The following is a 10,317-nucleotide window of genomic DNA, read 5'->3' as shown; positions in this document are numbered from 1 at the left end:
AGTGAGAATAAATTCAATAATTGTGAACCTCGACTGTCACATAGATCTTTGATAAGAATTAATATATATATCTTTTAATTCATTAAATATCGCCAGCTAAAAAGTAACTAGAAACTAGAACTCTGAGTAGTTTTTGAGAGGAGAACTTTAACATAAGTACTGTTTTGACAGCAGTACTTTTACTTGTATTTGTGTATTTTTTCATCAATGTAACAGTACTTGTACTTAAGTACAAATTTTCAGTACTCTTTCCACCACTGATGTAAAGCTTACTGAACTATGATTTGGATATTTACAGTTCTACATATAAATACAAAGCGTAAAATTTTCCCCTCTGTATTTATTATGGCCACTCTTGTGCCCCCAGTTGAAAAAAAAGACAATGCCTGACTCTAATGGAAATGTTTGCAGTGTGTTTTCAGATGAAAAGCTGCACACTAAATCGACCCATCTCCTAAATATGTCTTCTGTAAGAAGCTGGCTGACTGTAGGTTGAATAGAAGTTCGAGTTGTGACTTAAAAAAAACTCTTATTCTAATAGGCTTTCCTGCCTATTAAAAATTAGAAGTTCTTGAGTAGATATTACTTTAATGTGTTTAGATTTATATGTACATTTGTAAATCACCCTCCATGTTTATTCTGTAATGGTTTGCTCTGTTTTATTATTGTACTGCCTTTAATCACTTTTAATTTTAAATTTAGTTTTAAAGTAGAAGGAAAAAAAAAAAGTTTTTTTTTTTTTTTATTACCAAACTTTATTTCATTTCTGTTTTGTACAAGAACATCCAATAAACAGTTACAACTTAAATGAAGACCTCAGCTAACAGTTGCTATGGGTTTGGACGAACTTCAGCATAGTTTTTAGGTACATTAGTGAAGCGAACTATTTTTATTTGGGCTGCACTTGCGTTGATGTCCCGCCACATATATTCAGGAGAGAGCAGTTTACTAGGTTTGTTCAAAAGGAAATACTTGTTCAAGTGGGACTCCTCTTGCCATACCGCCTCAATGGAGTTTGCAGCATCAATGCTCATCTGCTCCCTGCAGGTTTTTGTGAGATGATGTACATCTTCCAATGAGCCACCAAATGCAGCACCAGCATAATAATAATCACCTTCCCCTGCTGGAATGTATGCTTGAGACTTTGGACTACGCTCATATGTGAATCGATCCCTTGAAGTATCATAGAGCCAAGGATGTATCACACCTACCAGACGACCCAAAGACTCCACACCCCAATGGCCATAGAACTTTGTATCTATGTCAAGGCAGAAAATATAGTTGGCCTCACTGGCCAGTTCACTCTCTATTAGTTTCTCCAGTTTTTCCATCCTGCTCATACTGATGTCCTGCCATCTGTTCAAACTCTGAACCTTAAGAACTGTCAAACTATGGTTTTCACCCATCTTCACTTCAGGAACTAATTCTGGTTGATCTGTAAACAAGTAGTAATTCACTCGAAATCCAACAAAGTAATGCTGCTCAGCTGACTCCAGAAAATCTTTGACAAAACGTACGTATCTAACAAACAGAGAAAACAAATACAGGGAGATATATTACTCTCTAAAAAAATGTTAGGTTAAATACAACCCAGTGCTGGTTGAAATATGGACAAATGGGCAACCGGCTAGTTTAGACAATTGCAGGGTTTGTCCATATTTTACCCAGCAACCCAACCGCTGGGTCAAAACGACCCAATTGCAGGTTTTGTCTATATTTTACCCAACACAGGGTTGTATTTAACTCTGCATTTTTTTGTGTATGGTTAATTTATCCTTTACTCATTAATATTTCCAGAAACAAAGAAAACAGAGGAGGGGAAACAAAATGTACAATACAATACAAGAAAAGAAGTATCATGAAGGCTTACTTTCCCAAAGCGAAGGCAGTGGTTGCTATGGTGAGATTCTGTTGTTTGTAGATAGAGTCGATCAGTGTGGAGTCAAATGTTCCCTCCCAAATGATTGGAGCTGACCATGAAGTCACAGAAGCAACATCTGTCCGACTTCTTTAAAAACACACATACAACACTGTAAATCATTCCATTCAGGAGTGGAAATGGGCTATAACAGGTTGATACTATAACATAATACTCACCCTACCAATGCACTCTGCTGTTTGTACAACAACCTGTTATAAAAATTAATGAGCAGAAAGAACAACAGACATTTGATTTGTTCAAAGAGTCGATACACATTTAAAACATGGGTTTCCTATTTTTTTTTATTTTTATTTCCAACTATGACCTGAAGAATCATCATTTAACTCGTTCTCACTGGTCATCTGATCAGATCAACAAAAACAACCATAAACCAATAATATTTTTGTCCTAAGCATCCGTCCTTTTTAACTATGGATCAACTTAATAAATAAATAAAAAATAAAATAAAAAATAAATAAATAAATAAATAAAGTCACTTTTAAGAAGATGAAGTTTTACTTACCCTGGTGATGAGCGCAATCCAAAGGTATTTTGCTTCCATTCTAGGCTGATAATAACAAAGTCAAACCCTTACATATGAATTAGATTATGTTGTGTGTGTTTGTGATTTTGAACATGAACATGTTTCATAAATACTAGCGTGTGTGTGTATGTTTGTACTACATCATTACGTACTTGGTGATGCCTTGTTCTGATATCTGCTGATTGCATCTTGACTTCCTTGGGTGGATGGTTTCGTCGGTGCCACCACTTGCAGATTTTAATGATAACAGTGAAAAGAACTTAAAATGCTCCTTCAGACTTGATCGTACATATAAGAGCAATACAGCATTTAAATCTGAAAAGGGTCTACTTTTATGTGTACACTCAAAATATCAATAAAACATGAAAACAAAATGAAAACTAAAACAGGGTGTGCTTGTGTTTTTGAACATGAGCATGTACATAAATACTAGCATGTGTGTGTACGCAGTTGCTCCTCATACTTAATGATGCCTTGTTCTTTTATCTTCTGATTGCATCTTAAAACAGTAGAAATAAATAATTCAGTAATACAAACTTCTCAAATCAACATTTCCATTTCAAGGGAACTTCGAACTGCATCCTCTAGGGGTCACTATATGGAACGGCTTGTGACCCTTGTCTGAAGCATACGCTCAAAAACAGCAACAACATGTTGGCCGGCAGCAGCCCATGACATCACTTAGGGGTGTGCCGGTACTAGTACCGGTACCGAACGGTTCCTGGGCAAATTCCAAATGTAAGTGATCATCCCTATCCCCTTGGAGTGGGGACTTTGGAGTGAGTAGGGCATGTGCGTGACATTAAGTAGTCGTTAGGAATGCACTTTGCTAAAGGAGCAATATAATTTCCTCATTATCTTCAGCTGGGATGTTCCTGTGACAGCGCAGCATGTGTCCGTCAGCAGATGTCGCTGTTTTACTGTTATAAATGTTTTTTTTTTATTGTTGTTAGCATAACCGTTGCAAATAAACATACATTTTATATTTAAATACGTTTTAAAAATATGCTACACTGTAAAACCCGACAAGTAAACTTAACTCAAACCGTTTGAGTAAACAGATTGCCTTGATTTATACCATGAAAGTTTTAAAACTTTGCATTCAAGTAATTAAGTGATTAATTGAGTGATAATTGTGAATTAGTGATGAACAGCTGCTGCTAACAAACAGAATCACAGAAGAAAAGAGAAACACAAGAACTACTACAACTGACTTCAGAAAACAGTCTTAGATGAAATCAACTGAAATAAAATACATGAAATCTCTCAAGATCTGATTAAACAACCCCACAAACGGCATCACCAGCTCCACTTATTAATAACCAGACTGACTTTATTTCTGTCAGACGTCTACAGAAGATCTTATTGAGAATGAACTAAGGTTTAGATGTTGATTTATTGTTTCATTTGAAGTAGTAGCTATATTATATAACTAATTACACATCAGCCTTTTCATCAAAGGTCACAGTGCAAACAGGTCAATGTTTGATGATTATCATCAACGGGTTAAGTAAAAAAGGTTAATGGCATTTCTTCTGGGCTTATGAGTGTCAACTAACATGTTTCAGAAACATGTGGTTACAACAGCCAGAGAAAACACAAAAACTGAAGTCACGGGTCAAGAGACCAAGTAATACAAACACTGATCTCTAACATGGTTACTTCAAATGAAACAATAAATCAACATCTAAACCTTAGTTCATTCTCAATAAGATCTTCTGTAGACGTCTGACAGAAATAAAGTCAGTCTGGTTATTAATAAGTGCAGCTGGTGATGCTGTTTGTGGGGTTGTTTAATCAGATCTTGAGAGATTTCATGTATTTTATTTCAGTTGATTTCATCTTAGGCTGTGTCTGAAGTCAGTTGTAGTAGTTCTTGTGTTTCTCTTTTCTTCAGTGATTCTGTTTGTTAGCAGCAGCTGTTCATCACTAATTCACAATTATCACTCAGTTAATCACTTAATTACTTGAATGCAAAGTTTAAAAACTTACATGGTTTAAATCAAGGCAATCTGTTTACTCAAACGGTTTGAGTTAAGTTTACTGGTCGGGTTTTACAGTGTAGCATATTTTAAAAACGTATTTAAATATAAAATGTATGTTTATTTGCAACGGTTATGCTAACAACAATAAAAAAAAAACAAAAAAACATTTATAACAGTAAAACAGCGACATCTGCTGACGGACACATGCTGCGCTGTCACAGGAACATCCCAGCTGAAGATAATGAGGAAATTATATTGCTCCTTTAGCAAAGTGCATTCCTAACGACTACTTAATGTCACGCACATGCCCTACTCACTCCAAAGTCCCCACTCCAAGGGGATAGGGATGATCACTTCCATTTGGATTTTGCCCAGGAACCGTTCGGTACCGGTACTAGTACCGGCACACCCCTAACATCACTACTGGTCTGACTATAGTATAAATAGGTGCCGGGAGAATACGTCATCTTTTTCTTCATATTCACTGACAGCTGCTTTAGATTGGTTTGAGTCTTATCTATCAAATAGGAGCATATCTGTAGAAATTGGAGAATTTTCATCATTCCCTAGGCCAATCACCTGTGGGGTGCCACAGGGTTCTATTCTGGGTCCAGTTTTTATTTTCTCTTTATATGCTTCCATTGAGTGTTTAATTTTGAGCGCCATAACATCTCCTATCACATCTATGCAGATTATACCCAGCTCTACTTACCATTAGATTCTGGTAGTGAATCTGTCATTTCTCTACTAGCATGTTTAAAGGATATTAAAGAATTATCGAGAAATCGACAAATTCAGTGGTCAGGGCTAGCTTTTTCCAGCTAAAGCGACTGCGAAAGTTAAAGCTCCTCCTCACCTTTCAGGATTTGGAGACTTTAATTCACGCTTTTATTTCCTCAAGGCTTGATTATTGCAATGCCTTGTATGCTGGAATTAGCCAGTCATCACTTTCACGATTACAGTAAGTCCAAAATCCTGCAGCTCATTTCTTGACTGGGACAAAAAAGAGAGAACATATATCACCTATACAGGCCTCTCTTCATTGGCTTCCCATGAAACAAAGAATTGATTTCAAGGTTTTAACATACGTGTTTAAAGCTCTACATGGACTTGCCCCTAACTATACATCAGAACTTTTAAGTTTCTATTCCCCTCAGAGATCACTAAGTTAGATCTTCAGCTGTTTTTAAATGTCCCAAAATCTTGGTTGAAAACAAAAGGCGACAGGTCTTTTTCAGTCTATGCTCCAAAACTTTGGAAAACACTACCCTTAATTATCAGAGCTTCTCCTACATTAAGCCTTTTTAAAGTATCAATTAAAACATACCTCTTTTCTCAGGCTTATTCTTAATTTGGGTTTATCTTATGTATCTCTTAAATGCTAGGGGTTGTAATTATTATTATTATTATTATTATTTTATTTTAAAATTGTGTTTAAATTATGTTGTTATGATTGGACTGAATACCTTCCAGCCCTGTTTTATTTGTGTGTACGTGCTCTGCTTGTAAAGCACTTTGGTCAACATTCTTGTTGTTTTAATTGTGCTATACAAATAAATTTGACCTTGAATTTGACCTTGACTGTTTTGTTTGAAGCGTGCATTTCAGTGGTAAGAGCGATCTCTATTCCCAAATTATGGCGTGTACTAGCAAGGTATTTAGAGTATGTGTGAATCCATGTCATCCTTATTTGACATTTGATGACACACATGATCTCTGTGTTTTTGTTTGGGCGAAGAGCATGCACGCAATGACCTTGAGGGGGAAATCTCATTCACTGCAAGCTTTTTCCAATGAAGAAGCTCCGCTCTCGTTTGTCTCTCTTTTCGAGGAAAGAGGGGGAACCATCTGCTCACCAAGGTTCAGGACCCACCACTGCTGAGGCACTGAGGAGAAAGAGCTTGTGGGGATCGCAGTTGGATCTGGATGATGAGGGGCTTTCCCTCTCACACTCATCGGCTGTAAATGTTGGAGTATGATGTTAATTCATTAACTTATCTGATCTAAAGGCCAGTGCTCTGCTGGATTTAGCCCAGGAAGACAGTTGTCAGAGGAGGGCAAGGAAGCTGAGGCTGAGGGGTAGGAGGAATCACTGGTCAAAGGAAGGTAGGCAAGACCTAAGGGATGTGATCCAGACAAGGCGTCAGTGCTTTCATCCAGATCAGAGTGATACTTGAGTATCTATTCATTTCCTTTGGGAGTTTTACATATGCCCTTATCTTCCCCTTCATAATTACACTATAACCAGAATCTCCACCTGACCGAGGTTAGGTAGGAACTTTCTATATTACAGTCTCCTATCTGGACCTATCATTTTTCGGTTGACTCTATGGCTTCATAGTAACCACCTTACTGATGGTCCGGACTAGAGGCTTCTTTGGGTCACAAAAAGTCTTGAACGGGGCTCCTGCGCTGTAACCATGGTGGGTGAGTACGATCCATTTCTGAATATATATATGTATTTAATGCACTGGTGGTTGTGTATATAATCCATCTGCAAGCTTTCTTTGCACTGTTTCTTTGGACCTGTGTGTTTCTGTCCTTTTCTATGGTAGGTCCTCAGTACTGGTATTTCCGGGTCTCTTTGAACAAATGCTTGGGAAGCTCCTAAATCCACGCTGTTGACGCAACTTTTTTTTTTTACAGTGATTGACAAAAAGCTAATACATTATAAAAATCTAAACAATTAAGACACTAAGATATATTTATGTAATTTAACATAGAAATTGATTAATAATAGCCTAATTGCTTTAATATAATAATCTGTACTTCTGACTCTTCAATTTAAAAAATAAATGGTTAAAGGCTGAAATGTGAAGTGCAAGTCTTAAAAGGTCTTTAAAGCTCTTAAATTTTATTTAAAAAATCCTGCAGTTACCTGGTTATTTTATGGTACCTTTAGGAATAACTATTTTTTTTTTTTTTTTTAAAAGCCCTTTTTAACTGTCCTCTTATTTTATTTTGAGAAAAAAAAGGACAGGACACCCCTAGTCTGAATCGCCAGTGATATATATTATTCCCATTGTCTGACATGAATATTCAATTCATTCATAAAGAGACAGCAGCGATTCTACAATGAGAGATAGGCCTTTTGAGTTAGAAAATAGAATAAATGAAATAGCCTATAAGGTGATATCTGATTAACACGACACACACACACAATGTTGAGGCACTATCAAGCACCGGAAGTGACAGTGGAAACGCGACTGGCCCTGGGACGCACTAGCATGCCCGCTTTTGGCCCAACAATGGAAACGCAGTTGAAAGGGAACGTCTCAGGTTACTTATGTAACCATGGTTTCCTGCCATGCTGCGGATGCAAGTTTCAGACAAAGAAGTTAATGATGTGTTCTCCCGGTGCCTATTTATACTATAGTCGCTTTGGTAGTGACGTTATGGGCTATTGCAGGATCAACGTGTTGTTGGTGTTTTTGAATATATGCTTCAGATATGAGTCACACAAGGCATTCCCCATAGCAACCCTAGAGGACGCAATGTCTCATTCCCTACTCAGGCAACCATGGCTACATAAGTAACCTGAGACATTTTTGATGCAGCTCGAGTTCTCTGAATGGGAAAAACACATGCACTACATGTGCACCATGTTTTTCTTACTTCACTAGACTCACCTGCACTGGTTATTGTTCAGGTAAATGAGCCTGTAAAGAAAGACATAGATCCGCATGAGATTATTTGCTTGTCATGTACACAGACAATTCAGAGTAAATAATTGCTTTATATTATAGAGTTTCCTGTCCCAAACCTATCATTTAGAAATCCTAAAACCTGAACCACTAAACCACTCTTAATATAATACATCTCGAGAATAAAAAAAATGTAAGGGGTCATAAAATGCAGTTTCGGAAATGTATAATATGTTTGTCAAGGTTAGTTTATAAAGCTTTTTGTAATTAATAAAAGTTGCATAAGCAGAATAGAGTTGCAACACTATGTTAAATACATCACGTACTCCTCCTGGCCACATGTCTAGAAGTGGTAATGTTTTATCAACTTGAGAAATAAAACTGCATTATTATCACATCAATTAACAACTCAAACACAAAGCAAACCTTCTAATATTGTTGAAGAGTAATTACATACCCACACAATACCATCCCAAAGAACACAAGAATGATGATAAAATTCTGACGGAGCAGCATTATTTTTGCATAGTTATGTCCACGCTGATGGAGTTAGAAACTGAAGAGGAAGTGAGACCAATAAAGCAAGAGAGATATAAACCAAGGAAGGAGGCAAAATAGACAGATGGGGGTGGGGCCCTGCATTACAGAACAACAAATGAGTCTCAAAATGCTAACTTTATTAACACTTTCAATGCCAGATTTGTCTCATAATAAGCCTGAAAGATTTCAATTTATTCATAGGAACATAATTATTAGAACTCCCTTTTTACTGATGTATATTTTAGTACTGATGTATATTATGAATATGTGTTTGTGATTTTAAACTCATCAGATGAAGTAAACAAAACAAAAACAATACATGAAAATGTGTGATTTCACTTAAGAATAAACCTGGCTTACCAGCTTTTGACAGTGAAACAAACCTCAGCTCAAATATCAACAGTGGAATGGGGGAAAAGTATGCATATCTGAGCTGTTGGAAGAACACTCAGAAAAAGAAAAAAAAGAAAAAGAGAAAAAAAAATGACCTTTAGGGGTACAACAGCTTGCCACTGCGGGGCAATACACTCAATGGGACACTTTTGTACCTCCTTTACCCCTTCTCTACTCTAAGATAAAGGTACTGCATCATTTAGGCACTACTAATGTACTTTTAAGTTTTTAACACTAGAACCGCCAGGGGTTGATGTAAAAGCGCCAGCAGGTACATTTTACCCACGCACATGACTGTATTTATATGGCTAAAGAACATATTTCACTGTATTATGCCACTGTCTTCACAAAGAGGTTTCTAGAGTCATGAAATATTTATGTCTAGTCATCAATTATATTTTTGTCCTGTTGTTTTATGTTTAATTAAGGCCTTTTCTATGCAGGCCGCTAATCGCTTTTCATAATAGTCAATATAAGCTACAATATATAAGATACAAACTAAAACAAGCCTGCACTGACAACAAGAATAAGAAGGAAGGAAATAAAGAAGGAAGTAAGGACACAATAGAACGTAACGTGTTTTATTACTCTAATTATTACGCGGCTGTACTGCGTTTGAGCTCCGTCACTATATTCTTTTCATTGACTATTTTTAACTCAAAAATCAATTTTATACATCATCGTTTCCATTTATATAACGTGTGAATATATCCTCTATTGTATTCTACAACAAAAACAATCAGAGCGCCTCGCTATCACTAGTTTTATTTTGATCTCCCGGGTCCGCTATTAGCTTTTAGCCCGTTAGCATCAGCGGCGTGGTTGCAGCTAACTGTGCTTACATTGCTAATACTCTATTCACACACATTACCACTAATGTACTCACTGTTACTTGCTTTAATGGCGGATGAATGTCTCCACTCTGTGCAGCTCGAGCTCGAGGCCGTGGGAAAGCAGATTCGCGACCTGGAGGTGAGGCAGGCCCAGCTGAGAGAGCGGAGAACCGCGCTGGAATCATCCCGGGCTGACGCTCACAAGTCCGGGGTAAGTATACAGCGATCTGCTAACAGTCCCACCACGTCTACTCTGTGTGTTTCTCTGCACAGGCCCGGTGCACCCAGGACGCGATCTTCCCAGATGTCCTTCACTGCGACGCCGGGACACCACGGACCCTGGGTGCATCCACAGCGGAGGACGCGAGCCGGGCCCGGGCGACGACTTCTCCCCCTCCTGCCTTCGACATCTCCATCCGGAACCGCTTCGCTCCCCTCCGCGAGACAGGACGCGACG

General features: G+C 37.7%; 1 protein-coding gene across 1 annotated transcript; it reads right to left on the bottom strand.

Annotated features, from left to right (window-relative positions):
- Positions 1–729: 729 nt before the first annotated feature.
- Positions 730–8,627, bottom strand: LOC132159545 (globoside alpha-1,3-N-acetylgalactosaminyltransferase 1-like). The gene is made up of 8 exons (XM_059569086.1): positions 8,552–8,627; positions 8,080–8,109; positions 2,929–2,964; positions 2,618–2,692; positions 2,445–2,489; positions 2,098–2,130; positions 1,871–2,008; positions 730–1,521 (listed from the first exon to the last, which is right to left on the bottom strand). Exons 1-8 carry the CDS (start codon positions 8,608–8,610, stop codon positions 831–833), a joined length of 1,107 nt encoding a protein of 368 aa, XP_059425069.1. The 5' UTR covers positions 8,611–8,627; the 3' UTR covers positions 730–830.
- Positions 8,628–10,317: the final 1,690 nt, after the last annotated feature.

This window comes from Carassius carassius, chromosome 16 (assembly GCF_963082965.1).
Source record: "Carassius carassius chromosome 16, fCarCar2.1, whole genome shotgun sequence".
NCBI classification, from domain to species: Eukaryota; Metazoa; Chordata; class Actinopteri; order Cypriniformes; family Cyprinidae; genus Carassius; species Carassius carassius.
The sequence above is the reverse complement of the archived record's forward strand: the minus strand, read 5'-3'. Positions and strand labels throughout refer to the sequence as shown.